The sequence below is a fragment of the Populus nigra genome, chromosome 17 (genome assembly GCF_951802175.1).
Source record: "Populus nigra chromosome 17, ddPopNigr1.1, whole genome shotgun sequence".
Classification (NCBI taxonomy): domain Eukaryota; kingdom Viridiplantae; phylum Streptophyta; class Magnoliopsida; order Malpighiales; family Salicaceae; genus Populus; species Populus nigra.
Window position 1 is genome coordinate 9,509,484 of NC_084868.1, and position 24,424 is coordinate 9,533,907.

At 32.2% G+C, this 24,424-nt stretch overlaps 2 protein-coding genes across 4 annotated transcripts; both read right to left on the bottom strand.

Annotated features, from left to right (window-relative positions):
- Positions 1–2,040: 2,040 nt before the first annotated feature.
- On the bottom strand, positions 2,041–5,297 carry LOC133676850 (fasciclin-like arabinogalactan protein 15). 2 transcript variants are annotated; one of them, XR_009835672.1, is made up of 3 exons: positions 3,698–5,294; positions 2,494–2,628; positions 2,041–2,396 (listed from the first exon to the last, which is right to left on the bottom strand). XR_009835672.1 is itself a non-coding variant. In XM_062098626.1 (2 exons), the coding sequence occupies exons 1-2, from the start codon at positions 5,022–5,024 to the stop codon at positions 2,555–2,557; spliced, it is 1,401 nt and encodes a 466-aa protein (XP_061954610.1). In that variant the 5' UTR covers positions 5,025–5,297; the 3' UTR covers positions 2,495–2,554. The 2 variants fall into 2 exon arrangements, 1 of the variants encoding a protein (XP_061954610.1); XM_062098626.1 differs by lacking the exon at positions 2,041–2,396 and having other exon boundaries at positions 2,495–2,628; positions 3,698–5,297.
- Positions 5,298–16,651: 11,354 nt separating this feature from the next.
- Positions 16,652–21,254, bottom strand: LOC133677301 (E3 ubiquitin-protein ligase RHF2A-like). 2 transcript variants are annotated; one of them, XM_062099246.1, is made up of 9 exons: positions 21,048–21,254; positions 20,162–20,302; positions 19,979–20,025; positions 18,924–18,986; positions 18,729–18,837; positions 18,228–18,619; positions 17,993–18,100; positions 17,520–17,885; positions 16,652–17,004 (listed from the first exon to the last, which is right to left on the bottom strand). In XM_062099246.1, the coding sequence occupies exons 1-8, from the start codon at positions 21,051–21,053 to the stop codon at positions 17,573–17,575; spliced, it is 1,179 nt and encodes a 392-aa protein (XP_061955230.1). In that variant the 5' UTR covers positions 21,054–21,254; the 3' UTR covers positions 16,652–17,004; positions 17,520–17,572. The 2 variants fall into 2 exon arrangements, with proteins under 2 accessions (XP_061955230.1, XP_061955229.1); XM_062099245.1 differs by having other exon boundaries at positions 16,652–17,011; positions 21,048–21,252.
- Between the last annotated feature and the right edge of the window lie 3,170 nt (positions 21,255–24,424).

Sequence of the window (24,424 nt, forward strand, 5' to 3'; positions counted from 1 at the left end):
GAGAAACTTTGAATATTTAATGGCTAATACAAGGAAGTTGAAAAATCACGTAGTTGGAGGAGAAAAATACTCTAAAGGAGTGAGAAAATAAGGTTCTTATACCTAGATTTAAGGCAATCAACGGTGGGTAATCAATAATTGTTGGATAAGAAACATGTGGTATGGTAACAAAGGGCAGTTGGCGAGTATAACAAGAAAGGAAAGAAAGAACATTGTTGTTTAAAGAAATTGAATAAGTCCAACTTGAGAATTCCGGTTCAATTAAGCTGCAACCACTATTCAAAATTTAAACCCAGTTTAGCTAATTTTTTAAAGAAATTGTTTACATTCAATAAAAATGGGAGAATTTCAATTGTTAAGATTTAATTTTTAGAGGACCAACCAACCTCAAATTTGGTGACCAAATTTACCTTTTCTTGTTTTTCAGTCTTTTCGGTGTAATTACAAATTTCAATTCAATATAATTACAATTATCAATTCAATCCCTATTATCCTTAAATCTTCTATTATATCATTATCCTTATTTTATTAACCACCTAGAAATAATTAGACTTGTTGCACTTTTTAAAAAATAAAATAATAGTTACAAATGAAGCGTTGTTTGCAAGCCTAGATTCTAATTACTTGAGGGTCGCTGGAAAATCAAGCTAGGGTATTTTTTTAGTTTGAAAATCTTTTAAAAAAAACTTATTTTGACTCAAAACTAAGAAAACATCCAAAAAACTCAATAAATCAATATCTCGACTCAAAACACCCCTAAATTGGTTTAAAGACACAACTCAGCTCATTAAATAAAACTTTTTCACACCAAGTTTGGCTACTTTTGTTGTTGAAATCGTGACAATCAACATCTTTCTTTATCTACAGCTATTTTTCAAAGAATTTCTTTCTCCTTCCCCAAATTCATGAATTTGAAAATGATCAAAATGAAAATTGTCATAAATTTATGGTTAGCCATATATTTTGTGTTTTTATATTATAATCATTTGTCTTTTAATTTATTATTTCTATTCTAATTTCAAATCTAATATTAGCTAATTAGGCTATGGAAAGATTCAATTAAAAAAAAAAAACATTGTTCATATGAATTGTCCTCCCCTATTGTTTTAGTTTTTGTTATAATTATAATATAATTTCCATCCACATTGTAAAGTAATAAATGGATTCTTATTTTCTAGGAGTGCACAGCCAATCCACGTCTATTTGTTGCATTGAAAATCTGAAATTCGATCAATAATCCATTAGGGGGGGGGGGGGGGGGGGGGAAGCCTCCTCCAGTCAAACCCTAAAAAATTCCACTGGTGCCACGTAAGGAAACAGCTTTCTAGTGATAGCTAATTAATCTACGCTAAAAAAAGAAGAAAATAGATGCCTCGGGAAGTGGAATATCTCTAGCTGGATCCAGCAAGATGCCTTGGTGTCATGCAGTAGTCTAGCTTGGTTCTTGGCAATTGTCTCCATCTTATTTCTTAGGTGAATGAACTGGACCTTGCTTCTAATTAATGAAGTCAAAAACAATCCTGAGGCCCCATGTTCGTTCTTTGTAAGAAGTCAAAAACAATCCTGAGGCCCCATGTTCGTTCTTTGTAATCGAGTTGTATATGCTTTGAAAAAGATACCACTTCTTCAAAAGCTTGATTAACAAAAAGATTAGCTTCGATCAGAAAATTATACCAATAATTGACAATGATAGGGTTTTTTCCTCTCCTTTTTCTTCCTTTTTCATGGCACCAGAAGATGCCACCGTTTTTCATGGCACCAGAGGATGCCACCGTGAAGGACCAACCTGTTATGCCGTACGTTTTTTTACTTAAATTGATGAACTCTAGAAAATAAATAATTATTATGCCATATTCGGGCATATTCAGAATTACTATTTGTAAAAATAAATAATATTTTAAAATTATTTTGATATATAAATATAAAAAACTATTATTTTAATATATTTAAGAAAAGAAAACATAATACAAAATCTACTACTACGCTCCAAACAAGAGCTGCAGTAGCATTATTCATGCAGCCACCACCACCACCCCACCGTCACCGCAATTAACATTTTATTTATCAAACAAAATCTCGAGACCAAATACAGGTCATCTTTCCCAGACTACAATAATTGGAAAAAGTTTCAAGTTGATTCACGAGCTGTGGAACATATGAGGGCAAAAGGAGGACAGCCCATTATAAAAAACAAAAAATGAAGATAGAGAGAGAGAGAGAGAGGGTAGCTTTCCAAGTTTGTTCATACATGAAAAATAATTAAAAAATGGTGTGTAATTACAGTATTTATAACAAAACACCAACAGACTCTGTTATGGGTGGTGGGATTATTCAGAGGAAATCACACAGTGCAATCTCATCTCTCCCATTCTGTTTCTATTTCACAAAGGCCTTTCCTGCAATTACATGATGATGAAGAAAAAATGTTAGCCAAAGAAAAAACATTTAAACAAGAGCTTAGAGATTAATGCTGGGCCAAGTGTGGTGATTTACCTTTTCTCTATTGTTTTCATGGTTCCATTTTTACTCTCTTTGAGATTTTTGCTGTGTATGTTCATTGGCATGTGGTGAAATGCGACTCCTGCCCAAGACTTCCGAGCATTCTACAAGCTACTTCCATTAACTTCCCTGCGTACGCAAATCAACAACAATAAAAAATGTCAGGTAAACTCTTGCTGGTGTATCAACATCACATGAACAGTTAATTTCATAAACTAAGGCTTAAGTTCTTGATTAAGTCATTAAACAATCTCTCAGCTAATAAAGGGGCAGTGAGGACAAGACAAGTCATGCCAGCTGAGTTATAAAGGAATGGAACTTAATTATGGACAGGCTGTTGTTGGCATCTTAGTCGTGGTGGGGTCTAATAATGTGGTTCACAGCTGGGAAACCCTGGATTTTGTCAGCTTTTCAGTCTTGGCGAGGGCTTCAATCACTTGGATTCGTCGGTGGCGAGGGCCGTGAGACCCTGGAACTAATAACCCTAGTTTTATGCATCTAAACTTCTTTTGCAGTCGTGGTAATTGACTTTTTAAACCCATCTTCTTCATTCTGCACTGTTTCATCAAGCTTCTGCTATCCAGGCAGAAGACTATTCCAATGCCGATCCTCTAACAGGTCGACAGTAGATCTCCATCATCGGAACTTGATGCGAATTGGCAGCCTACTTCCACGGCCCAATTCCCTCCCTTCGCCAACAAAAAAAGGTTGGGAAAGAGAGTGAACCTGACGTTGACAATTTCAGGCACTATAATGCACAGAATCAAAAACAAGATCATATAACCCTCCACTCAGTCAACATCCAGTTCCTTCCACAGCAATCTGGACTCGTCACTGCTTGACGTCCAAGCTATCTCCTGTTCTTGCATATGCTCAACTATTACGCAAAGTCATCAAACGCTAATAGACCACAACTAACAGCTGTGTCTGCCCCGTCACCGACACCAATTATTACCACACATACCGAAACCTTTGGCAAGAGTATGATCCTATTCCTAAATCCTAATACAATTTCACCTCACCACCAATAACATGACCTAATTCCTCACTAACTCCCAAAACTGAGAAAGGAAAGCGTGTCCACAATCTAAATTAAGACTGAAAATTCACTAACTATGCTGAACTAAACTTATCAATAAAATTAAGACCAAGACAAGCAATTAAAACAAAAAATTGACCGAAAATAACAAAAGCATACCTCTTCTTGGCGTGGTAGTGGCAACCTTAACAGAGCTAACGGATTTCTTAACAGTAGTACTTTCTTTCTCAACTTCAGGAAACAAAACCCCATCAATCCCTTGAACTGAAATCCTCCCATCTGTATAGATATCCGGGTCAAACAAATAGGCCGACCCATCACCCGACCCGAACTTAACCGACCCGTCAGCTTCTTGAGCCACAACTTTATGTGGCAACCTCAGTGTATCATACCCAATTTTCCCAAACCTCCTAACAGCATTATACATGCTCTCTTCAGTTTGGTACTCAGGAATTATGTGGTAATAGATGATCTGCTCTGGTGCCCCTGGCTCGCTCAACTGGTCTGTTGTTAGCTTAGCCATGGCTTCGTCATTCGGTGCCAAAACTGTCAGCACGTAACCTTCAGAAACTAACCTGCCCATTTCAGTGGCTAATGAGGTTAAGTTCACTAAAATATCAGCCATCTCATTGTAGCCACCATAGTGTAGTAACGTCTGTATGAAGTCTTTGACTTGGCTTTCTCCATCGAAATGGTGGTGAGGTCCGCCGGGTCCTGGAGCTGGGGCGGGAGCCAGTGATGGTCCAGGAGACATGGCATCATAAACGGGCAAAACCGGTGGTGACCCGGCCCGAAGTGGTGGTTCGGGTTTTTTCAATCTATGGGTTCTGGGGTCTACTTCCGGTGCTCCTTCTGGCAAAACAGCTGATATGGATCTCAGATTTCTTCTCCTGTTGAAGTCTTCCTGTACTGATTGTGGAACTAGGAGGCGTTCAATACCGTGGATTACTCCATCGGGACGGGTCACATCATCCGGTCGGGTCACCACGGCGGCTCCGACAAGCTTTTTGCCTGAATTCTTGGTGATTAAGTGCAGATGGTCGTTGCAGAGAGTGGTGTGCCTGGTGGGGTTTGCTTTATGACCCGGCCAGTCATTGGATCCGACCCGTTGGGGGATAATGTGGAACAACAAAAGGGTTTGGAGAGATTTGAGATTACCGGGTTCAAGTAAAAACCGTTTGAATTCTGGGTCAAGTTGACGCTCTAAAGCTTCATTTTTTGGTGCAAAGATGGTGATGTTGTGTTTGCCAACAGCTTCTTCAAGGGTTTGCAGAAGGAGAGCCTTCTCAACGAGCTCAGCTAACTCAGTGTAATGCGAGTCAAGGAGGGCAACAAGAACCGAGTTGGAGTTTATCATCTGACCCGTAACCGTACTATTGCCAGTTCTATTCTGGTGGGGCAATGCAGAAATGGAGGCGACGGAAAAACAAAGAAGGGTAAAGAGAAAAAGGGTTTTCTCGGAGACACCATAGATGTGAGAATCCATGGTGCTCAAAGACAGACTGGAACTTGAAATTGAGAAGGGTGAGAAATTTGTAGTTTTCTTTGAATTCTGGCTAAATGGGTGTGTGTTGAGTAGTGCACTATTGAGGGGTGCTTGCTCTGGGTTCGTGGAGGGTAGCGGAAGGATGGTTTGGTTGGCCTTTAGAGGGTGGGGATGGATTTTGCTTAGAGAAGAGACACGCAGGCGGAGGAAGACTTCTAACTTTGGAAGTAGTGGACACTTTTATTTGAGGTTGTGAAAGGTCAGGACAGGCACAGGCTGGCACACGGAAGACGACTGCTTCACATTACACTAACTGCACTGGCAATCTAGCTAGCTAGCTAGCTAGCTACCACATGTCATGAGCCGCACGCGGTTTCTGTGAACTCGAGAACTCTTTTCTTCGAATTCTTCCAAGTTTAAACCACGCCAGGATAGTTTTGTTTTCTTATTTTAATCAGTAACCTTTTTACTAATTTTGTCGTGATGTTTATTTATCCTTTTCCATCTCTTTTATGATTATTTTCATCTCCAATAGCATTTGAATTCTATGTCTTATTATCATTTTTAGGCTATTAATGTATATTAAATTATAAATAAGAGTTTTGTTCAGATGATGGTGAAGTATAACTATATTTATATATTTATAATATTATATAAAATAAAAATATATTTTTTTCTCTTAATCTCTATTGGTTTTATTTATTTTATCATAACTCATTTTTAGATTATTCTTTAAATTCATATTTTTTTAAAATTAAAAAAATAAAATAAAAATTAATATTTTAACAGAAGCAAGTTGGGAGAATTTCACATGTAGAAAAAATCAAGCTGTGATTTTAGATGAAATAAAGAGTTTAATTATATTTTATTTTATTAAAAACTTTAGAGATAATATAAATTCAAGATTAAATTACATGATTATTGAATGAATATGTATAAAAATTAAGACTATAAACATAATAATATTTTTAATATATTAATTTGATTATTATTAAATAGTAGATATAATTACATTTTAGTATTTTATTAGTCTGTTTTTGGAATTATGTTCTTGAAAATATAAAAGAGCTTAAAAAAACAATAGTGGAACTAACAACAGAGGATATAAACCAACATGATGAAAGCCTAATTGAATGGTGAAAGTTTTGAGAAGGATTTTCTTCAGAATTAGGAAACAACAAAAAACAAGAATTTTATATGAATTATGAGTTAATGTGGTAAAATAACATTAATCACCAAACGTAGCTAAAATCTCTCTTTTTTTTACCAGAGAGGAACAGCTCGTCATGAATCATATACAGATTTAATAATCCCATCATCATTTGGAAAAAGAAAAAAAAAACTCATTAAACTAGTCAATTTTTATTTTCTAAATCTTGATTTTCTTTTCTTTTTGTTCTCAAGATATCCTCTAATCCACTTTAGTGTATTAAATTATTTCTCTTTCTAGCCAAATTTAGGACATTCAAATTAGTAAATTCACTACAAACCAATTAAATTTTAAATACTAATTTAGTTTTTCTACATAAAAAAAATTATTTGAAGGATATATTATCAATACAATTAGGTAGTGTTTTGTTTGTCCCAAACAAAAAATAATGAAAACCGAAGAGACAAGATAAAAAGACACATAGTTGTATTTAACAGTGATGTACAAGACAAAGTAATTGTCTCTGTATTTTGTTTGGTTATAATAGATAAAATAAAATAAAATATAAAAATATCTATTTGATCTTTAATATGTATTGTTGTCAAACTTATATATTTTAAAAAATAATTAGATATATATATATATATATCACTTTAATTTATATCGAGTGTTGAAATTAATAATATCATAATAATCATAGTTATAAAACACAAATTGACTTGATGGGTTAACTTGGGACCTGAACTGATCCGAGTTTTAAAAAAAATAGAGAAAGGATTGACTCAACTTGACTCGATCAACAACCCAAGTCAACCCGTGATAAAACGAGGGTCAAAACCCATTGACTTTTTTTTTAAAAAAAAAGATCAAGACAGCATTGCTTTGATTATTTAAAAAAAAATGGATCAGCCGAATTAACCATCCTGACTTGTGAACCGAACCTTCTCTCAAGTCGACTCTTGAATTATGTTTTAAAATTATGATAATAACCATTTTTATTCATATATTTACTCGAGTCAACCCGTGTTGATCCTTCTGACCTGTGACCTAGATCTTACCCCGATTAACCCCCGAGTCTGGTTTTAAAACTATAAAAATAACAATTTTTATCCTTACATTAATCTAGGTCGACCCAGGTTGAGCCTCTTGGTTCGTGACCCAAACCTTGCCCCAGGTTCACCATCAAATCAAGTTTTAAAACTATGATAATAACTATTTTTATTTTATCTTGATCTAGGTTAACTCGAGTTGACCCTTTTGACATGTGATCGGGGCCTTACCTTAGGTCGACTCTCGAGTCTAATTTAAAAACTATGATAATAGCTATTTTTGTTCTTATATTGACTTGGATCAACGATCAACCCTACTCATGACTCGACTTTGCCCTGGGTCGACCCTTGCATTATATTTTAAAACTATAATAGTGACCACTTTTAATCTTATATTGACTTTGGGCAACCCGGGCCTCAACTAGTGACCCAAGCTTTGTCTTAGATCAACTCTCGAGTTGGGTTTTAAAACTGTGATAATAATCATTTTTATCTTTTCATATCTTAGTTTAATAATTTTGAATTTGAGAGTTTTACAGGGATATTTTAGGAATAATAAAAAATATTGTTTTTGGAGACATGTACTCTATATACATCTTGTTTTGAAATTAAAAAAATTCACTTCAAAATTATATCATAAACAAATTTATTTTTATGTTTTTGTTTCTTTAACCAAATATATTCTTATCTTCGGTATTTGTCTCATCTATCCCAAAATAGTAATCAAATGCTACCTTAAATAACTTGGAGCGTGAACATAGTGAACCACCTCCAGTTTCTTTTTCTTTTTCTTTTATCATTTTCATTCATTTTTTTAATTTGATCTTTTAAACTTTTTTTACCATCTTAAACTTTTTTTTTCATTCACATCCTTATTTTTTTTATTGTGTGTTTTTGCTTTCCATTCAACAATTATAATTCGGTTTTGCAATCCTAAGTAAACCATGAAATGATATTTGAAATCACGAGTAAGTGAGACAAAGCAAGATGGAAGAATTATTAATAAAAAAAATAATGAAAATACAATATAGAAGAAAAACATGATCTAATATGGGTTGCAATAGTTACTCACACTATTTTGTTTTAATTTTTTTTTTGTCACTTGACTTTTTTTTATTCCTAATTTAATTATTTTAACATTAAGTTGATTTGGGATTATATATGATATTTTATTTTGGTCGGTTTTGTATGATACTATCACGATGTTAAGAATATGTTTAATATTTAATTTGACAAAATAAAATTTAATTTTATTAATTCAAATTAATTAAAACTTTAGAGATCTAATTTCAAACTAAAAAATTATTTAGCCTCCTTTCATTTTTTTTTAAAAATAGCATCTTTATTTTAGTTTCCTCACTCAAACTTTGGATGGAATCAACATATTTTTTAATTTTTGATTTATTTTATTTAACAAGTATGTAAACTTTTAATTTATAGTTAAGATTTTTCTTGATGACGAAAAACATTAACAATCCTCATATATTTAAAAAATGCTTCATCTCACATGGAAGCGCGGTGAATCAAACTAAGTATATATTAAAAAATGATAAGTTTGGAACAAGACTAGGAAAAAAAATTATATAAGAAAAATATTGTTAAATTGATTTTGAGATAAAATTTCATTAACTATGGTAAGGAAATTCCAAAGAATTAGCTCAATTTGTCCTTGTAATCTATGCCTAGTTGTTAAAAGACTTTGTCCAAGCTAATTGCTTGTAATTTGTCTCTAAATATATAATCATGTTATAATCTATCCTTATATAGTATATTCTCATCTATGATAATGAAAATATCCTCACATGAGAAATTCAAACCTAATCAAATTTAATAAATAAAAATAACTAAGAAAAAAAATTAATTTTAATATAATATGACAATTTTTTTCAAATGTGTTTTTTAATAAATTAGCTGGAGTTTCATAAATAAGGATATTTAATTCAATGTACATGAAAGTATCGTCTATAAAGATATATTAAAAAAATGAAGTAAAACATTAAAATAAATTAAAAATCATTAAATTTATATAAATAGATTTAAAATTAAGTTAAAATATAATAATAAATTAAACTAGTTTTTTTAAATGAATATTTTCATTTATTAACACTATTGAAAGAAAATATTAGCAAAACAATATCGGTGAGGTTGTAATAAGAGTTTTGACATGTTTTTAGAGTTATTTTTCTTTCATCTCTTATTTTTTATTATAATTAGTGGAATTCATTTTATAATTTTTTTGAAATATTATGTTTTTTTTATTAGTGACAAATTTTATTCTTATGTTATTTTTTAAAAAAGTGTTATTTCACAAAATGTATTTCTTAAACATTACTAATTTATTTTTTAAAAAATCTTCCAAAATTCTAACACCACACGAGAGACAAATGTGGTCATAAAATAAAAAAAGAAAAAGAAAATATCATAACAAAAATAGTAACATGTGATTGTGGGGATTCACAAGGCGAGAGAATCTGAGCATTTCACGTGTGTAGTTGCAACAGTAGAACTAAGTAAGGTTAAAAGCAAAGTGTCGGTGACCCTGTCTGGCCATGAGTCCATGCCATTATTTCTACGCCAAGCTTTTCTCTCTCCACACCTCTACGCGCGCTTCCACGCGTGAGCGTAGTCTCTGGACACTGCGATGTCTCGCCTGCTGGCAGATTGCTCGTCACTCTCAGCTGACTTCTTCACATGTCTACTTCCTATTTTGTTTTTCTCTGCTCAAATTCTCATCTTTTGATTCTTCGCAGCCCTTTTTTGTTCCTCATTTTATTTTATTCTTCGGATAAATTGGCCAATTAACACATAAAATAAAAATAAATAGCGGAATAAAGTTTTTTTTTGCTTCAAAGATTTTTTTTTCTAGTCTTCGGCCCCCTCCCCTGTTTTCAATATTTTTTTTTTAATTAATATGAATATTTAAAACAATTTATAAACTCTAAAATTAACGATTAAATAAGTTTTCAGTAGCCATGAAAAAACTCAAACTTATAATTATTAAAAAGCAAACTCAAAATTTAATAAATTGAGCTACCCACATAAATATTTTCAAGGATCAAACAAGATATCAACCACTTGAATTCTCAATGAACCTATCCTTGATATCATGCTATGTGCTGGAGTAGAAGGCTCCCTGGATTTTTGGGAATGGATCATGGTATGAATCTCACCTCCATTTTAATCTGAGAAAATTCTGCATCATTATTCAATTTTACCACCCAACCTAGCAAAGGTTGATTACAAGAATTAAGGGCAAGCACGCTTTGTCTAGTAAATACAGGTCATCTATTTGTATCTATAGTACTGTTCGTTTCATTCGATTAGCCACGGAACAAAATGAAGCAGAAATAGCACAGGGAGCATTGAACAAAAATAATAATTCGAACTATCTAGGTGGTTGTTTAATAATAAAAGTTTGGAATTAAGAGATTTGCTCTCTTTGTGGTCTCAGGTTCGAGTCTTATGATTGTTTATATGTTTATCACTAGAAGCATGTATGGTCGTTAATTTCAGGGCCCGTGGGATTAATCGAGGTACGCGCAAACTGACTCGGACAACCATATTAAACTAAAATAAAATAAAATTGAGGGAGTCAAATGGTGAACAATAAACACTAATACAAAATTAGTATTTTTCTATTGTGACAGATAAAGCATCTTTATCTCCTATATATATATATATTATGGTTTCTAATTTTGATATAAATTTAAATGTCGTAGTTGTGAAATAAGATATATTTAACCATTGCACTTTCAAAGTATGATAAAGTCAAATCATGCTATTTTGCTAATTTTTTTAAACAATGTTATTTCGATAAAATTTTAAATTTATTATGCTATTTTTTAAAAATAAAAAACCTTATTTTTTGAATGTTTGAGATTATAGTGTAAGGTATTTTTAAAAATAGCTTTTTATTTAAAAATATATCAAAATAATTATTATTTTTTATTTTTTATTTTTAATATCAACACATTAAAATCATTAAAAATTATTAAAAAATTATTAATTTAATATTTTATATAAAAAATACTTTAAAAAAACATACAGAAGTAGAAATAAAAACCGTACCAAACACCATTTTTGTTTAATATAATCAAATTTTAGCACCTTTTTGAAGCCAATGATGATCAACAGCCATTAATTGCTCCATGCCTCTTCCTTGAATTCACGTGGGTATCTACTAAATCATAAAATCATTTACAAGTTTTTTTAACTAATTCTCTACTATAATTAAATTCAATTATAGTATTTAATTTAAATTAAATTATTAAATAAATTAAATTTATATATTTAAAAAATATAAAATTCATTTTGTTTTTTATATTACCATCACTGCCTTCATTTTATTTCTTCAAAGGTGTTTTTTTAAAAAAGCTAGATTTGTATTTTGAAAAAGCTAGTTTTAACATTAAATTTGTCCATTTTAGAATTGTAAATAAAAATGGTTGATCTCTGATTTATTTTTGTAGTATTTTTAGAGATTGAATTTTATTTGAAATTTAAATCTTAACGCTTAAAAGGATTTCAAACATGAGATTTTATTAAAACATCCGAATTAAATTCAACTCAAAAGATTCCAAACATGTTGCTAGCGACATGAAATTAAATCAGATCTAAAACCACCACAAGTAAAACACAAATTATGGTAAAAATGATAATGAATTATTCAAGAAAAAAAAAACAATTGAATTTATCATATGAATATTTATTCCCGAACCATCACATTAACAAGCATCAAATAAATCTTAAATGGAAGTCCATTTCCATTATATGATGATCCAACACTATATTTTTTTAATTAACATGGATGTTCGGGTCAGTTTGCGCGTTCCTCGATTAATTTCACGAGCCCTAAAGTTAACGACCATGTAAGCTTTCAGTGACCCTAAAATTTATGAGACTCGAACTGGTTATTTCTGGATAATAAACCCAGGACCTGACCAATTAAATTATACCTCTCTTGTTAATCCAACGCTATATTGTTTGCTGTAGTAGTAGTGGAAGCACTGAAAATTACATAAAAACTCCATGGAACTATAATAATGAAGCATAAATCGTTGGCTTCCATGGTGATTCGCTGGCTGATGATCAATTTATTTGTATATTTCGCATCAAATTGAAGCCCACATTGTCATTCACATATCATGCTATATGCAACAACATGGAATTATTCTATTCTATGTCAAGATTCATGCATGTAGGGAAACCTTGAAAATGTGCTGCGTAATGAAAGTCCAATTTAATCCAATGAGAACATTCTTCGAAAGCTCGAAAATAAATATATTATTACATATTTATTTATTTTAAAATCCACAGTTAAAAAAGTTGAAGGGCCCCACATCATCGGATTCTATTTGGGAGACAGATACAGCCATCCCCACATTTTAAGTGGGATTGGATTATTGATAGGATTCTTCTTGGAAGAGTGGAGGTAGTCAGCATCCTTTGCCTCAAATTAATAAATGAGAAAATCCATTAATATATCATCAACACCAGCACATTTTTTAGCACATTGTTTTCTTATTTTAAAAAATTAGATTAAATTGACCAAAAAATCTAGATCTCACCGACGCTTTTCCCATCACATTTTATAAACCAAAAGTGACCACAATGGAGGGCTAATTTTTATAATAATATTTTTATAATAATATTTTGGGTCATGACCATAAACCAAAGGCATTGAAAATCTATTTTTATAAAAATATTTTTAGTTAAAAATAAATTAAAATGGTATTCTTAAAAAAAATTTAATTTTAATTTTAGTATATTAAAATCATTAAAAAAAAAGATTTGAATTGCAAAAATACACATAAAATCACACTTGTAGATGCTGTCACCGTCTTAAAAAGAAAAAGAAAAAGAAGGAAGATGCATATATCTTGTATAAAACATGTTAAAACTTTGATAGTTAAAAATGAAAAACTTTATTGATATGATGTGTTATTATAATCAACTAATTAAAATGTATATATAGAAATACAACCAAGTAAATGGAAATAAATTACAATCTTCCATTATTCAAAATCCTTGATTTTATATTTTGACGTGTTACATGATTTTTATCTATAATTGATGATTATATTGATTGGATTTCAATCTTCCATTGCTATAACAACACTTGCTAAAAAAAAATTGATCATCACATTCTTGATCCTGACTCAAATCTATAATGTTTGGACAAGTTTGGATCAACACATGGATTTAGAGGTTGTTTTTCTTACAAAAAGAAAAAAATAAATAAATTTGTTTAACACATACATGATTGACAATCATCTTGTATAACCATGAAAGCTACGAAAGGATAACATCACTTAGTTTTAAAGTATAGCATCGCTTACCATGACAATCATATTTATATTTGCAATTGGATCAAGTTGGATATGTTTGTGTCAAGTTACCTTGGGTTTGGGTTGCTTCGAGTTCATACTACTATATGCTTTACCCTAATCTAAATCCATCAAATTTAAATGGATTTATATCAATTTATGAGCTTGGAAGTTTTTTTTCCTTTGCAAAAAGAAAAAAATTGACTATTTTTATAAATTATGATATACAATTATGTTTATGAATCTTGAACATCATCTCATACAACCATGATAATTATAAATACATAAATATTCATATTGCCAAGTCAAAATTTAATGGAGTGATTATTTGTTTAATGACTTTTTAATTTTCAAAACAATAACAATTAAAAAAAACTAAAATGTTTTTGATGTTTATTTACCTTAAGACACAAAACATCGTGGATTGTGATGGTACTATTTTTTTTATTATCACCTGAATTTTTTTTTTTTTTAATTTGATCAGTTCAAATTTAGTTTTTGTAGGATTGGACTTGATGGTTTGTTTTTTTGGTTGGTTTAGTGCTGAGTTTTGGAATGTCGGTCTATAAGAGCTTTTCCAATATGGATCAAATTATTAATGGGTTTTATAAATGAATTATATAATCCAATGTAAATATATGTACAAGCATAAATACTATCCTTTATATAAAAGCAAACTTATGCATAAATAACACAAATAAATTACTAGGAACATCAAGCATAGCACGATGCAAACTTTAAAAGACTCAAGCCTAGATGTATAAAGACCAAAAAGACTTGAAAACATATTGAATATATTTACAATGCACATTCATTCACAAAACACATCATGTCTAAAACACACGCAAACAAACTCAATTGTCTACATACATACATATGTAATCAATCCTAAAATTCATTAAATCTAAAAAATCTCATCACAATACACATCCAAATCAACTATAAACTAAAATAATCATTAAAAAGATGTTTAAGGTTTGAAAAGAACCTCCCAGGGTGGCTAGAATTGAGTTAAAGGGGCTGAAATAGTGGTTGAAGGCTACTAGACAATGCTAGAAAATGTTGGTTGTGGTGATTCAGATTACATCGCACAGTTTGGCTAAACCGTGTAAAAAAAAGATACGTGGCCTAGTCCACATAAAGCATTATTTTCTATTCTTCCTCATGGTGATGATGGTGTTAATCACCACCATTCATAAGAGGAGATCGATGGCCAAAACATTTTGGCTTTTTTTTTTTGCCCATGATGCTGTTTTTTTCTAGATAAGTTGTCTTATAACTCGCTGTTGAGCTTATTAGTGGGGAGGGGTGGGGCTTGGACCACTTCACAAGCCACACCACCCCCTGTTATCCCTTACAATGGCAATGATGTAGGTCATTGTCGATTGATGAGAGAGATCTAGGTCCTAGACGTTTCGGTTTTTGTCTTTTTCACTGCTGCAACTTTGACTTTTTTTCTTTGTTTTTTGGGTTTTTCGATGAGAAGAGGTCGAAGAAGTTGGCTAGACAACGAGAAAAGATGAGAGAGGTGTTAAGGAGAAAAGATGTTGGGATTTTTGTATGGTTTTTTTTTTCCAATTTTCAGCTTCTTAATGGCTAGGTTTTCAATTGGAGAGGATGGGGGTGTTTTGCCTTTTTCTTTTCTCTCTTCTCATAATAGCTAAGGTTTCTCACACACCTCCTCTCATACTATTCACTCTTCTATTTATACTACTCTACTCAGAAATATTATTATTGTTTATTTCTTATTATAAGTATATTCTTATTGTATATTTTTTTGGTCTTTTATTTATTTATTTATTATTGCACTTTAGCTCATTTGTCCATTTTGATTTTTTTTTTGTTTTAGATTAATTTCTTATATATATTTTTGGATTATTTTGATGTGATGGTGTCAAAAATAATTTTTTAAAACTGCAAAAAAATATTTTAATATATTTTCAAGCAAAAAACACTTTAAAAACAACTATTATTACAATCTCAAATATTATTTTAATTTACTCATTTTTTACAAGAAAACTACCTCGTAAAAAGAGATAGATGAGAATTTGTCACAATTTTTTTTTATATTAATAAAAAAAGACATTCTTAAAATATAAGTGATAGTGACATCTTTCTTGTTACAAGTCACAAAAAGGAAAACCACCACCTAGCCACACAAAGCAACGACTATAGATGCAAAGAAGAGACAACACAAAGAAAGCAAACTTTAAGAATTGTTTATGTTTTTCTGTTCTACCAATAAGGATTACGAAGGGGATAAAAGATTAAAAGACATAAAGTGATATGTTTTGTTATTTATAGTAATAACTTGGAGTTCTATTTTTTAAACTAAGAGGTATTCATGGATCACATTTATCAAACTTCAAAAGTTTTGGGTAATTTCGAGTTTTAGATTGTAAATATCAAATTCATTACCATAATTTTATAAACAGATTGGACGATTAGGTTCACATTTTCCACCTATACAACCACATTATGTATGAATTGTACAGAATTATGGCTGAGCCTATTAGCTTAAGTAGTGCTCCAAACCATAGACAGGCCATTTTAACTATGGCTGAGCCTATCATCGAGGCTTAGGTAGCGCTCCAAACCATGGTCATAGTTTGACTTCTACAAGGCTTAAGGGAGCACTTTGTGTAGGATTTTAGGACTTGGGACAGTCAGAATTGCACCCAACACTCGGGCTCCCCAAAGGGCATGCCTACTTGGTTAATTCTCTCTTTTCCGACAAACAAATTGGTGGGCTGCCTGTTGTGTAACTCAGTGCACGTTACTGGAGCCGAAAAAAGACGTCCTCTTTGGGGGCTCTTTTCAATAATAAAGCCTACAGGTTATATTACAAGGTAGCCAAATTCAGAAGGCTCTCTCTCAGTCCATGCATATATTTAAGCTCGAAATTGTTCACGGCTAAATTGGCACCATTTCAGTTAATTCCGAATAAGGTCATCATCAACTCCCAGAGAACAAGTCCCTACAGCAAATTAAATGATGTGGACCAGCAATCCTGACTTTGTCTTACCGCCATGATCCCACGAACTGATTTCCAAAAAGTGAGGATGGTTTGTGCACAGTGCAGTAACAAATCGTCATAGAATATATGCAAACCAGTACTTTTCCTTTAAAAGGCCTGGGTTCTAAAATTTCAATACATGATTAGATAGATGTTTTAGTGTTCTACTTGTACGAAAATCCAACCATCCAGGCATAATATATAGCTCGAATACATTTTCTTCGTGGGATGTTCTGGCTTTAGCTTTGAAACAATTCTGGGTTACAAAACAAATTTACATACATATACCCAATATATATCTGTCCACATGGAAATTGTTTCTGAAGACTTACTCTTTCTTACCTTTTTATTCAATTTCAGGTGAATGCTCATCCTCTGCCCTGTGATACACAGCATCTTCTCCTCAGCGTGTCATATTTGGAGTAAAAGAGGTCACAACCTGAAAACTGAAATCGAACTCAGGTTAAATATTAAATGTCTTGAAGTAGCTCATATGATGTGCACCGAGGCTAAGACACTTAGAAAAGGTTGGTTGGCCTTGCCCTTAATATAATATTCCCTTCAACAACCAGCGTGGAATGACCGTCTCTTGATAATTCTCACACACTAAGTACCACAGAATAGGAAAACATAGTGATGAATTACATTCACAGCCAAGTAGATGAACACTGTAGAGTCAAAGAAATATCATGCAAAAGGATATATCGACATGTCTAAATAAAATAGTGTAGAGATGAATGGGATCAACTAAGCAAACTTGTATGGAACATTCAAAGCATCAAATGTCCATTAATTTTAGGTGTCAGATGTGCACTCAACTTAACAGAGATTGGAAGCTCCTCCTAATTAAAAGTAGTGAAAAAGGGAAAAGAAATACAGATATGGTGGCATCTAATGGCTCATCGGTAAACTAGTTACTTTAAAAATGAAAGTTAAACCAAAATCATGACTCACCTCCAAAGATGAAATGCTGAGGACAGATGCAATTGCTGAAGACACTCTTTAACTTAAGTAGATGCTGAACTTGCAGCACAAGCAGCTGGTGTACTTCCTTCATTTAATGGGCTCTCTATGTGAGTCGCAGCAGTATTCTGGTTGCTCCTCTCCACATTGGAGCGATCAGTCAAATGATTTGACACAGAAACTTGGTTGTCTCCACCGTTATCTCTGGTTTCAAGGCGCTCCATCATACGAGATACAGTTGCAATTCCTGCATTCACTTCTCTTCGAACATCAGAGCTGATATCAGACATTGAACTGTTGCGAGAAAACAGCCTCTCCTTCCACCCTCTTGTACTTCTTGAAATTGACTCTTTGTACCTTAAGGACAACAAATGTTGACAGTAAATTAGAAGCTACTAAATGATAAAATACTAAATTTCAAACAAAGGAATACTGGAATAAAGTGTACACTTTACATATTATACCTCATTGAAACTGCATTAAGCCTAGATTTTAGAGACTCGGAAAATGACTGCAATTCTGATGGTCCGGCTCTATCTTGATTTGGCAGCGAAGACTGGCTAGTAGCGCTCCTGCTCAAAAAAGAAGGATAGAATATTCAATCCATGCAGTTTATATAGCAAACTGAAGTGCATGAAAAAACTTGTACATACAAAAAAAATTAATCATAAATAGATTACAAAAGAAAACCATTGATACCTATTATTAAAGGAAACTCCTTGATTATTTGCAGGCATCTCTGTGGATCCAGATGCAGAGGAACTTTGATCAGTTAAAACAGAAGGGGATTGTAAGGCTTGTTGTGGTGGTTCATCCCCAACAGAAGTGAGCGGTGTGGATGGACTAGCTACAGAGACTGGAGCTGGTTCATTTTCCCCGCCTAGCTCAGTCAAAGATGAAGAAACATGACCAGAAGGCTGTGCACCAGGATGAGTAGAAAATACCAAGAAGTGTGGACGGCCATGGGAAGATGCCCTGTTTCTCTGCCCTTCCCTCCTACCAAAGTGGCGGGTCCTTCCCATAGCAGCAGCAGCAGCCAGGTGCTGGATTATACGCTCCTCAAGTTCAGAATCACTTACACCAACTGGTAGCTGGATCACAAAGCAAAAGTTATGTCAGGTTTAATCTCCTGAATACAGCTTGTAATGCCTTAACCAAACAGTAACAAACACGGGATTTCAGCAAAGATAGGAAACAGACATGCTGCAACTCGAAATCCCCAAGTGTAGGATGATGAAAAATAGTAGCATTTCTTGAAGGAGCAGCCCTGATTTTCCTCTCCCGTTCTACAGCCTCAAACAATTCTTGACTGCCACATCATGAAAACGACTCAGAAATGTAATTGAACAAATAATCACATAAAAAATATCAAAATAATTAACAAGCAAAACCAACCTGGTGGGATCTTTAAGACTAATGGATTGCAAACACATGGGACACTCAGAGCTTCTCTGACACCTAAAAATAACAATTAGTGAAATATTATCAGATTCTTTCTTCCTTCTTTAACTCAACCATCACACCACAATGATTTGCATCTGTTAACCATTGACAAATAGTCCATTGTGTAGATAAGACTAGGTAAATCTCTCACAATTTTGATTTCTTAATGAACTAAGATAGCTACTAGTTACAAATTATTTAAGAAAAACAATAATTATAAGAAGAAAAAACAGAACACCACAGAGATATTTACACTTTTAAAATTGTAGACTTGTTTGCTTAGTAAAATAGGTACCATCAACTTAGACAGTAGGCAGTAATGAAAGACCAACTAGTTTGGAATCAAGATTTACTTGGGTTGTGTTGTAGGAAAGCAGGTACCACTGACTTTTCAACAGTGTTAGAAATGCTAGAATTAAAGATCAAATACTGAACTAAAAACAAATTCAACTCTTCATGTTCTCTCTACAGATGAGAACAAGATTGCATAAGAAAACACTGCTCCAACAAAGGCTTCACCAAGCAAAAAATAAAAGGAAGAGAACTGCACATGTAAACCCAGTAGATGACAGTGACAAACAACAGCAACAATACAGAACAAATCAGGGGATATTAAAAATCCCTATTAGATTAATTGGACACAGAACAGACCATTTCTTACATCGCACAAGGAGGCAAGAAAGTATAGTCAAATCAAAGTTAAAATGTAATTTGAGATTCATGCCAGGCAATATTAATTAGTAGATCTTTGTTCTTTCCAAATCACAATAACCCCTCTCTGTATCTCTAAGTTCATCCCACAGACTTCAATATATGTCCTTAAAACTATCTCCAACCAAATCTACCACTGACCCCCATCTATAAGCATTGATTCAAATGTCAATATAAATTGAACCTAAAAAAAGAAAGGAAAACCACACAAAGCAAGCAAATATGTTTTGAAAAAGTAAGAAGAATCAGAAAGGGAAAAGGGAAGAAAGAATTGATAGAAACATATTGCACCATACCATTCAAGGATGCACTGAAGATGGAACTCATGCTTGCAATTAGTCACCTGCCAAGCAAGAGACAACATAATTTAGGACACAAAATAAGCACATAATATATAAATAATTTTTTTTTATAGGATTCCATGTGTGCATTAAGGTTAAAGAGGAGGCAGATGAATCAAACATGACAAAAACTATTACCGTTGAGGGATCACTTTCACAAAACTCTTCGAGGCAAATGCTGCAAGCATCATCACATGAGTCCTGGATTCCCCCCTCCACAAATGCCGCAGCTGATGTCATATGAACTTCAGGTTTCTTCGCTTCATCCATCTCCAGAACCTGCAAAACACCAAAACCCACAAAGTTCAAAGCGGTTACAGCCAGCCTGCTAAATCACTCAACACTCAAGTGAAACAAGTCAAATTTACTGCGTGTAGTGTTTCTGAAATGCAGCTTCTGTGCCAAAGAGCACAGGCAGTAATATTGTCAAACAGTTGAAATCGTTAGTTCCTCGCATCAATAAGAAATCGCCAACACATATTACATGTTAAACTGACCAGAAAAACAAACAAAGCCTGTTGAATTCATAAATTCTTACCATAAATCCAATAGCCAAACTCACCGAAAACAAAAATCCCCACTAGCTAGGCTTATCTACCAGAATAGTGAAACTTTATTCCAAACCCAATAAGGCTGAACAAAAATTTAGCGCCAACATAGAATTAAACATCCATGTTCTCTCTTTTTTATAAGAAAAAATTACTGGTTTTCTTTTTTAACATTTGATATTTATGTTATTTTCATTACCATCATCAAATAATCTCCCTTAACAGATTCACAAGATAGCTATAAACAGCTCCTTTATATATTTCATTTCAAAAACAGGAAAATTAAAATCATTTCATTAGTTGGAACATGGACTCACAAAGTAAACCCAGAAGAGAACTTGATCAACACAATCAAAAGATTCAAACTTTACAAACCCATCAAATCAATCCAAGTATTTCAACAGGAAAAAAAAAATTAAGGCTTCAAAAGAGAGGGGAAAAGGGGAAAGAATAAATAAAGGTTGGATTTTTTTTACCTCCATTAAGAGATTTGATATGATCCGGGTCTAGAAGGAAATCAACGAAAGCTCATGAAATGACAAAGATTGATACAGTGCCAGGATCCATGAAAGAAACCCTAGAAATTCAAGGAAGGATTAAGAAGAAGAAGAAGATAAAGAGGAATGAGAAGGGAAGACTTGGCCAGGTCCCCCCTTGCCTTTTAATCAAGTTTTTATTTAATTTATGGGTTGGTTTTCTTTGTTTGTTTCTGTGTTTCTTGTCCTTTATTTTATTTTTCCTCAATTATAATTTATTTTATTAAAAAAATATTATGTGTTGGAAAACAAAGCCACCACCACTCTAACAGCATCAAAGAGGTTTCTCTTCTTGCACACTCCCTTGGATGATTGAATCTTATCTCATCTTATAAAAGTATATTCTTTGGCACTCAGACCCCACGCCTTCTTCTTCATTTCTTCTCCTTTTGCGATGCATGCTTCCTATTCTATGCCAGTGGCGAGCCAAAAGAATGGAATATTTGTTGCTCTTTTTAGCTTTTACTTATTCTAATCATGCCATAATCGCAATCTCTTTTTAATTAGGAGTGCAAAGAGGGTAACTCGTCTCTATACACCATTGTGATATTCCTTGCTGCCTGTAGAAGATGTTCTTCTCCATATGTCAAATGTGCTTTGAGTGGACATAGAATAGAACTTTTATTACTGTTAATTCAGAGTTTAAAATGTTTTTCAAAGTGTTTTTTTACATGAAAATATATTAAAATAATTTTTTTTATTTTTTAAAATTAATTTTTATATCAATATATTAAAACTATCCGAAAACTTAAAAAATTATGCAAAAGAAATGATTTTTCATGAAATATGCGCCTTAGAATCCGGCCTAATATTCCTCATTTGATTCCAAATTATGATTGTTAATAGAAATTTCCTTGATTTTGCTCTTAACTTCTCGCATTTGTCAAATAAATGATGAGGAGAAAAGGGTTTGGTGGAGCAAAATTGGAGCTCCACCATGAGGCATCTTTCTAGATTCAATAATTTAAAACCCATGACCACTCCAAAGTCACAAGTGACATGGGAACAAGTCCTTGACAGTTACAGGGAAGACTTGGAATTCGATATCATGTTTGCTATGCGTGGACCAGACAGCACAACGCAGGGCAAGTGCTAAAAAAAAACATGTTTAAGAGTGAGTTTTAACCTGTTTTTTTAGATAAATTAAGCTGTAGTTTTTATAGTAATTAGCTAATTATAATCAAGAACTACCTAAGATTCTTAATCGTCAACACAGAACCAGATTTCCCTCTAAATTTGGTTGGTTTGCTTCAGGTTACCTGTCTTCCATGTCCATGTTATGAGATCCAATAAACAAGAACACATAAATATAGAACGTCCTTGTAGGGCAACTAAAGAGACCTTTGGCTGGTCTCGGCTGTTAAATTTTCCACAACCTCTTGATGATGGAAATTTCTAAACAAGGTCAAGATCGGAGTGCTATTGAATTGTTTTCTTTTTTTATTGGATTGATAAGTGGTGGCCATAATAATGAAACGTCTCGCCTCTGGAAATTTCATTTGCGTTTTCGTTCCAAGTTGGATATAAATTCGTTCTTTGAAACTTATAAAAATACATTTAAAACTCAATTTTTTAATTAATATTTAGTCAATTCAACAAACTTGTATCTCAAGTTATGAAATTTACTTGATCAAATTATTTTTTTATTTTATTATATGATAAAAAATTAATTTATTATCAACTCAATACTAAAAAATAAAACTGAATAAAAATCATCCTTTAAATAATAGACTTGAAAAATAAATATAACTGCATCAGGTTGGGCATGGCCTTAAAAGCTAAGCACATGGGCTTGAGGAAGGTCCTAGCTTGAGGAAGGTCCGCGTGCTTGGTTTATTTATTTATTTATTTTTTGTATAAAAAATAAATAATAAAAAAAATACAAACAACAAGTTATCTATATTTATTTTAAATCAAATAGTTAATACCACTCAAACTCATAACTCTCTAAATGATCATGTGCTTCAACCAAGTTAAGGTACAAATTTGTTCTGAAATAACATGTTAAGTTTTTTTTTATGTTTTGTTAGTTAAGAAAAACTATGGCTCTTCCAATTCTCAAATTCACTACCTCACATTGAGATGCAACATGAATTTGATTCAAAATAATTAAAAAAAAAACATATTAACCTGGTTCATTCTTCATATGAATAATGAAACCAACTCTCAACTTTTTTAAAGCCATCTTCACACATTATGCTTCAAGTTGGATGAAATCTTTTTTAAGTGCAAAAACTAAAATTAAAGAAAATAACAAAAGAATGGGGATTCAAAGAAAACTTGGACATGGTAATATTATAATTTGGATTTTAAGAAAATAATTCAAGATATCATGAAGATCAATTTAAAATTAAACAAATACTTAAAAAAATTTAATATGGTATTTTTTTTAAAAAAAATACAATATTGAAACAACAACATATTAAATTGATCTAGACTTTGTAACCTAATATGCTAAATCCACAATTTAGGTCAAGGATTCCACTATGTTAAATAATTTTTCTTATAATCTCTTTTTACCTAAATATATGATACAAAAAATAGAAAAGATTAAAAATTAAAATGATAAAATTGAAAAGAAAAAAAATGTAAAGGAAAAAATCTAGATGATATATTTTTTTAAAAAATATTGGCACCGCTACATATTTAATCTACCTAGATCAACCTGTGTTAACTTGTTAAACATGTGATCCAGTTAATGAGACCGTGATAATCTTGTAAAAAATAGCTTGGAATAAACTGACCCTACATAAACTAAAACAAAATATATTATAAAGACCAATTCAAAATAAATCAAATGCTTTAATTGTTTTCAATTCAACATCTTTCTTTCTTAAAAAAAGTATTGAGACAAAAATGTAATAGATTGACCCGGGCTTCACGACCCACCTTGTCAAATTTGTAATTCTAATCATGGACTCTACTAAGTTTAATAGTTTTGTTTTTAATTTTTTTTACCTATATATATATATGTGTGTTTTTTTTTTAATTGAAGGATGAAACTGAAAGAAAAAAATTGAAGGACTAAAAAAAAGACCAAACACACAGGTTTGGACGAAGTGGACTAGCATACAAAGTCCTCTAATAAAGATCCCAGACACGTGGGCCTTTCAACCCAAACCCATGTTTTTTGGCATGGCCTATATATTTTTTTAATTTTGTATCATCCATCCCATATTTTTTAAAAAATAAAAGGATACAAGTGGTAGGTTGTTTGATGCCTAGAACTCGACCACCACAGAGGTAGCTGCAAAATCAAGGGAGCTAATTTGTTTTACCTAAAATTCTATTTGCCAACTACTTTTTACCTAAAAACA